This window comes from Leptonychotes weddellii, unplaced genomic scaffold, assembly GCF_054177405.1.
Source record: "Leptonychotes weddellii isolate Sample4059 unplaced genomic scaffold, ASM5417740v2 HiC_scaffold_9599, whole genome shotgun sequence".
In the NCBI taxonomy this organism is placed as follows: domain Eukaryota; kingdom Metazoa; phylum Chordata; class Mammalia; order Carnivora; family Phocidae; genus Leptonychotes; species Leptonychotes weddellii.
The window spans coordinates 1-7422 of record NW_028068031.1 but is presented as its reverse complement, the minus strand read 5'-3'; the positions used below and the strand labels follow the sequence as shown (position 1 = coordinate 7422).

Genomic DNA, 7422 nt, shown 5'->3' with positions numbered 1-7422 from the left:
TCCGCAGTGCGCGAGGCTGTCGCTCACCGGCAGTGTAGGATCCCCAGGGCCAGGCACCCTCCCGCCGCCGTTTATCCTCCGATATCTGCCTGCGGAATCACAGCTCTCCGCTTTGTACCTCAAAACCAACCGCCTGCGATATTCTGTTTGTAGAGATCCAGATCTTCTTACATCTCGGGCTGGTTTCGTGGGTGCTCAGAGTGGTCTGGTAGATATCCAGCTCAATTCCGGGGACCAGTTGAAATAGGGTCCGCTACTCCTCCGCCATCTTTCCCCCCTTTCCCAAGGGTTATTGTTTTGAATAGTGGCATTATACACTGTTGAGTCATAGATACTGGGTGCTTTTCTAGGTGATAAGTAAGGTTAATTCCCACATTACTGTGATCATTTGAAGATTCCTAGATTAAAGGGATGGAAAATTATGCTGCATCCCTATCATCAGTATGATTGATTTTGATATAGTTATTATGCATCTGTATCAGGAGTGAGAAGTTGTGCCTAGACTCTGGTGTCCTGACTTCATGTGTTACCCTGACCAGTAATAGAGCTTACTCTGACTTTTGGCTTTCAACAATTTTTACACTCTGACCCGAAAAGGAGATTGCATGGCATGAAAGAAGGCGCTCAGCATTCAGGAGTCAGGAGATTTGGTTCTAGTTCTAGATTGCCCATTTCATACTTGTGTGTCCTTAACTTCCCTGAGCTTCAGGGTTCTCACTTGCAAGGTTCTGTGAAAGTTAAAAAAGACACGGTGACCGAGATCCCCTTCAAAACTGTTGGCACCTCACTCGGGAAGGATTGAATTCAAGGGGTTATTTATCTGATGGTGGTAGTTGGAGAAGCTCTCTTACACTAACTTGAAGAAAGTGTCTTTGAGTTCGTCTTGGGTTTAAATGATGACCTTTATCCTTGCTGTCCCACAGAATTGTTGGGGACATACATTGAAAACAGATTTGAAAGCACCCAGAGTAATTAGTAAAGTGCTATAGAAATATAAGTGAGTGTTGTATTATGTAAAAATATTCATTATTTACAGAAAATTGACACATGGGACATTTTGAAGGTGCTTTTATTATTTGTAAAAATGTAATATGTAAAAGAAGGCTGGCAATAATCATTTCCACTCTGAAATGATCACAACTCTAAAATACACTTTTTAAAAAAATTCTAAATTATGAAATGATTTACGAGATTTTAAGTGAAGTAACTTCTGTGACAGAAATATACAATTTTAAGCCTCTGAATGATGACCCTGTGTATGATTGTAACCTACATAGTTGTTTTTTTGTTTTTTCCCAAAGAAGAAGTATGGTTTTATCTAAATACTAAAATTTATACAGTTTTTTATGGGTGGAAGCTCATGAATGGGGGAAAAGGATTTGAACAAGCACTTGCCTTTGGAAATCAATAATTCATTTTCCCTCAAAGACTTTCAAGGGCTTTGTGGTTATCTTATAATCTGGTAAAGTTTAGAAAAAGTAAGTGGGATGTAGCTGAGCTGTAGAATGGTAAAATAGAGAAGAACATCCACATCAAGTTATCTGATTCACATATGGGACTGTAATCTGAGGCTAACTTACTCTGTGTGTCCACTGAAATGTTCTGCACTGTGCTCATAACTGTTGTTAAATACCTAGAGAACTGGGCAATTTCGAAGCTGCCACTGAGAGCTTTCAGAAGGCACTGTTGCTCAACCAAAATCATGTGCAGACCCTGCAGCTTCGGGGAACGATGCTTTATCACCATGGCAGCCTGCAGGAAGCCCTGAAAAACTTCAAGGTGGGCATCCCTAAGTGAGAAAGATTGGTGACCTTGAGTGGGATGAATAGGGAGGAGGGCCAGGAAGAGTGTTTACACCTTAACAAAAAGAAAGAAAACAATTGCCATGTCTTAAAGACTACTTTACAGAGCATGTATTTGGTGTGATTTAGCCTGGAGGGAAAACTTTCCAACTCCAGACTGAAGAATAAAGCACTTAAAGCTCATCCGCGACTGTACTGATACTAATAGAGCATTTTCTCCTTCCGCGTCAGCGGTGTCTGCAGCTCGAGCCCTATAATGAGGTGTGCCAGTACATGAAAGGGCTCAGCCATGTTGCCATGGGACAGTTCTATGAAGGAATAAAAGCACAGACTAAAGTCATGCTAAATGATCCTCTCCCGGGCCAGAAGGCTAGCCCAGAGTATCTGAAAGTGAAATATCTCCGAGGTAAGTCACAAAATGGCTCAGTCATTGAATTTTAATGCTCAGAGCTGCAGAAATCATACTGCTTGTCTCTCTTATGTTCCGTAGGAGACAGCTGAGTCTCGAAGACGCGAGGTAGCTTGATCATAGCCCCCACCCCCACCACCCCCCGCCTTGGTTAGCGGCAGTACCTGGATTGGATAGGGCCCCTCTTCTATTTTTTTTAAAATATTTTTTATAAGATTTTATTTTTTTATTTGTCAGAGAGAGAGAGAGAGCAGGAGCAGGGGGAGTGGCAGGCAGAGGGAGAAGCAGGCTCACTGCTGAGCAAGGAGCCTGATGTGGGACTTGATCCCAGGGCCCTGGGATCATGACCTGAGTTGAAGGCAGACACTTAACTGACAGCCACCCAGGTGTTCCTGAGCCCCTGTCTTCTAAAGATTGGTCCAATACTTTGCCACTGCCTACATATTTTTTCTTTTTTAAGTTAAAAATATTTTACTCAAGTCAGGAAAACCTATTTTGAGCTGAAAGTGACAGTCATCTGGGTATCGATGTGTCTCATCACATCTCGTCTAGAGACCTAGGAGTCAGAGAAAAGTAACATTTTCTGAGGTTTTTACTGTTAAATGTAAACTTGGTATCTTTGATCTGTCATTCCTTCATTTCACAATTCTCACATACTTTGGAGACATTCAGTTGGGATGAGGAAGAAAGCCAATCTTTAAGCTATCTTTGGTTTGTCAGAGTCTCACTTTTTCTCTGCCATACGTAATGGCATTTTTTGGTTGTTTTTTTGTTTTGTTTTGTTTCAAATCGATTTTTTAATTGAAGTACAGTTAACATTTAGTGTTATATTTGATTCAGGCACACAATATAATGATTCAATAATTCTGTACATTCTCAGTGCTCATCATGATAATATTTTTATTGTTCATGCAGAGCACAAACCTTTACTTCCTCTTCTGCTCTTTCCTTTATCATCATTAACCCTCTCATGCCAGTACTGTCCAACTGTAAAAAATTATGAGCCCTGGAGTTGTAAGTTTCTAGTAGCCACAAGAAAAGTAAAAATAATCATGTGGAATTAATTTTAATAATACATTTTATTTGACGTGACATATGCATGATATCAGTTCAACATATAATTAATATGAAAACACTATTCATTAATATCATTAGGTATCTTACATTATTTTTTTGTACCAAGTCTTTGAAATCTGATGTGTATTTTATACTGATAGTACATCTTTATACTTACATCTCAGTTAGGATGTTAAATTTTCATTGGAAATTCTTAATTTGAAGTCTTGTTTCATAAAATTTAAAGTTGAAAGAGTAGATTCATATATGTGAGTTGTTCCAAACATTCTGAAGTTTTCTAATAATTGACTCAAATATCAATTTTTACATTTAGATTAATTAGATTAAAATTTAAAATACGGTTTCTCGGTCACTTTGGCCACATTTTATACTTTTATTTTTCTTTTTTGAGAGAGTGTGTGCACAAGCACGAGCAGTGGGGGCGGGAGAAGAGGGAGAGGGAGAGAAAGAATCTCAAGCAGGCTCCATGCCCAGCATGGAACCCGACACGGGGCTCAATCTCACGACCCTGAGATCATGACCTAAGCCAAAACCAGGAGTTGGATGCTTAACCGACTGAGCCACCCAGACACCCCCCACACGGGCCATGTTTTAAGTGTTCACTAGCCAGGTGGCTAGGGGCTGCCTACTGGACAGCATTGCTCCTCACTCTAAATTATGATTTCCTCTTGTTTCCTGGTTTAGTAGAACATGTGAGCTGTAGACTGAAGGAGGGGCACTCCATATCCTGGTATTTTTCTGCACTGCTTCTGTAGAGATAAGCAGCAGTTAGTCAGTTGATGAAATCATATACATAGTTGATTCATATCAGTTGACAGAGAACCAGGCTCTGTCTGACACTGAACTTGGCTTCTCAGATTCTGCAACTAAAAAGTGAGATCTTTGGTGCTGTTCATGGAAAAATGATTAAAACTTAGCTAAAGTGGGACCCAGATTGACTGGCTTATGTTCGATCTTGGTATTTTGAGTTACCCTGTATCATATAATAATAGTGACTTACTACAGTTTGGAGTCTCCATTTAGAATTCTTAGAGTTCTTGGAATTCTTGGAATTAATGCTTTGTTACAAAGTATTTGTATGGCAACCAGCAATAAAAAAGATTTCTTTAGCAATATTTGGGTGTGTCAGATCTCGTCTCCTATCTGCAGAGTATTCTCGATATCTTCACGCACACCTTGATACTCCTCTTACGGAATATAACATTGACGTGGATCTGCCTGGAAGCTTTAAAGACCACTGGGCTAAAAATCTGCCTTTCCTCATAGAAGACTATGAAGAGCAGCCAGGGTTGCAACCCCACATAAAGTAAGTGCTTTAAATGAAAACAACCTTTTTTGCTTTTTTAGGCTGAGCTATAAGCTCATCCTGATAACTCTTGCTCAGTAAATGGCTTCCTATCCATGTTTCTTAGGAATTTATTTTTGGATTTGGTATGTCTGCAGATATTTCTTTTAGTTTATAAGGTACATTGAAACTTACCTTTGGATATCACCTTTACTTCTAGCCCGATCTTCCTGCTAATTTTTTTTTTTTTTAAAGATTTTATTTATTTATTCATGAGAGACAAAGAAAGAGAGAGAGGGGCAGAGGGAGAAGCAGGCTCCCAAGGAGCAGAGAGCCCGATGCGGGACTCGATCCCAGGACCCTGGGATCATGACCTGAGCCGAAGGCAGACGCTTAACCATCTGAGCCACCCAGGCGCCCTCTTCCTGCTAATTTTATGCAGCCTTCAAACTTCAGATGTACTTATTGGCAGTTGTTGATATACATTACTTTTACCGTTTACTTTTAAAACAAATTACTCAAAACCAAAAATTTGAAATTATAGTGCTGGCCAACTACTGTTGCATTATGACTAAAGGGCTATCTGATTACAAAACAATTAGATCTAGGATAGAAATTCCTGGGAGTCTAGCAATGCCTTAAAAATTAAGGAAAATCTGCAAAGATCAATCCCCTCACTCTCTAAAAGAAGGAAAAGCAGGGGACAGATTCAAACTAGAGTGGTGAATGATAGGCACATTTGAAAGGAAGAAAGTGTCCTGGAGGTGAGGGCATTTAACAGCCAGTGCAATGGAATGCCTTGAGGCATAAGCGAGATGGGTTTGCTGAGCTTTTTTAAGGAGCTAAAGTGGTTCCATATTGGAGGACCATATTCACAGGATCTCAATAAGAGCAAATACAGATCCTGCCTGAGAAGATAGTAGTGCCAGTTTGGGGGTCCAAGTATTCCCACAGATTAAGATCATTAGTATGAGAATCAAAAACCAAGATCACCAAAATCATATGTGAAAATCAACAGAAATAACAAACAACAGATTTAAACTCTCAAGGACTTCAGATATTGGAATTGTTGAATACACTCTCTAACTCCAAATGAAATGTTTAAAGAAACTATGAAGAAATCACAAACATGAGCAAGAAATAAGAGATTATTAAAAATGACCAGGCAGATTAAAAATAAATTGGAAGCTTTAGGAATAGAAAATATAATCACTGAAATAAAGAATTCAGTATGTAAGCTAAATAGCAAATTAGACATAACAGAGAAAATTGCAGGAGTGGAAGATAGAGCATTAGGAATTATCTAGAACATAGCACAGAGAATCCAGGCATTAGAAAACATGAGAGATAGAAGATGTGGAAGATAATAAGAATGTCTAGCATATATCAAGATGAAATCTTGGGAGGAGAGAATGGAGGAGAGGCAATTTTTGAAGACCTAGTGGCTAACAATTTCCCAGAATTAAGGAAACCTAGATCTACAGATTTTTTTAAAAAGCAAGGTAAGTGGCAAATCCAGACACATCTTAAGTAACAGGAGAACACATAAGGAGAAAAAATTTTTTAAATAGAAAAAAAAAATCTTATCACCTACTTAAGGTCAATAATTGGACTGACTGTAAGCCTCTCAACATCAAAATGGCAAAGTGCTGAAAAAAAACCAAACTTTCAACCTAGAATTCTATACCCAACAAAACTATCTTTTATGAATAAAGACCAAATAAATATATATTCAGATAATAAAAAACTGAACCACCACCTGCCATTCACTAAAGAAACTTCTAAGGCATGTAATTAAAGAAAAAGGCAATTGATCTCAGGCAATATTTGAGATACAAGAAGGAATAATGAGAAAAGAAAAATGGTAAGCATGAGAAATTGGTAAGTCTAAAAGAGCATTGTCTGTATAAAATAATATCTGATTGGGGGCTTTATAAAAAGGACAAATAAAATACTGGGCACAATAACAAGTTGAGGGATAGCAAGAATTAAGTATTCTAAGGGAATATGGGTTAAATATTATGTTAAAGCTTTAAGTTATACATAAATATTTAAAATATCTAGGGTGAGTACTAAAAGTTAGAAACAAAGTGTATAGCTTCTATATTAGTAGCAAAGTCAAAACAAAACAAAACAAAAAAGTTAAATCTAAAATCAACCAGAAAAGGGGGGACTGGAAGGGAGGCATTAAAAAAGTGGTACAAATAAAAAGAAAAAAAATAAGAATAGGTTGAAATAATCCAGACATATTAATAATGACAATATATCTAAATGGACTAAATGTCAAAAGACAGACATAGTTAGATTGGAATGTTTGAAAAATCCAGTTAAATGCTTTTTACAAGGGGCACGTAATGCATAAGGACACAAAAATTGAAAGTAAAGGTATGGAAAAGGTTCTACTTGGGAAACACTAAAAGAATCCTGATGTAGGTATTAATATTAATAGATTTATTTATTTTTATTTTATTTATTTTATTATTTTTTTATTAACATATAATGTATTATTTGTTTCAGGGGTGCAGGTCTGTGATTCTTCAGTCTTACACAATTCACAGCGCTCACCATAGCACATACCCTCCCCAATGTCCATCACCCAGCCACCCCATCCCTCCCACCCCCTCCACTCCACCAGCTCTGTTTGTTTCCTGAGATTAAGAGTCTCTTTTGGTTTGTCTCCCTCTCTGGTTTCATCTTGTTTCATTTTTCCCTCCCTTCCCCTATGATCCTCTGTCTTGTTTCTCAAATTCCTCATATCAGTGAGATCATATGATAATTGTCCTTCTCTGATTGACTTATTTCGCTTAGCATAATACCCTCTACTTCCATCTATGTCATTGCAAATGGCA

The 7422-nt window shown here is 38.0% G+C and overlaps 1 protein-coding gene across 2 annotated transcripts; it reads left to right on the top strand.

Annotated features, from left to right (window-relative positions):
• The first annotated feature begins 200 nt into the window (after nt 1–200).
• LOC145720052 (tetratricopeptide repeat protein 13-like) lies at nt 201–4808 on the top strand. Of its 2 annotated transcripts, none has more exons than XM_081811700.1 (3): nt 201–1779; nt 2046–2208; nt 4438–4808. In XM_081811700.1, exons 1-3 carry the CDS (start codon nt 1732–1734, stop codon nt 4596–4598), a joined length of 372 nt encoding a protein of 123 aa, XP_081667826.1. In that variant the 5' UTR covers nt 201–1731; the 3' UTR covers nt 4599–4808. The 2 variants fall into 2 exon arrangements, with proteins under 2 accessions (XP_081667826.1, XP_081667825.1); XM_081811699.1 differs by having other exon boundaries at nt 209–1779; nt 2034–2208.
• Nucleotides 4809–7422: the final 2614 nt, after the last annotated feature.

Bases quoted from the DNA above. Each gene is read 5' to 3' on its own strand.
- LOC145720052 (XM_081811699.1), top strand. From the start codon at position 1,732: ATGCTTTATCACCATGGCAGCCTGCAGGAAGCCCTGAAAAACTTCAAG. The intron at 1,780-2,033 runs GTGGGCATCCCT...CTTCCGCGTCAG, and splicing joins AAGCCCTGAAAAACTTCAAG to CGGTGTCTGCAGCTCGAGCC. The intron at 2,209-4,437 runs GTAAGTCACAAA...TCCTATCTGCAG, and splicing joins GAAAGTGAAATATCTCCGAG to AGTATTCTCGATATCTTCAC.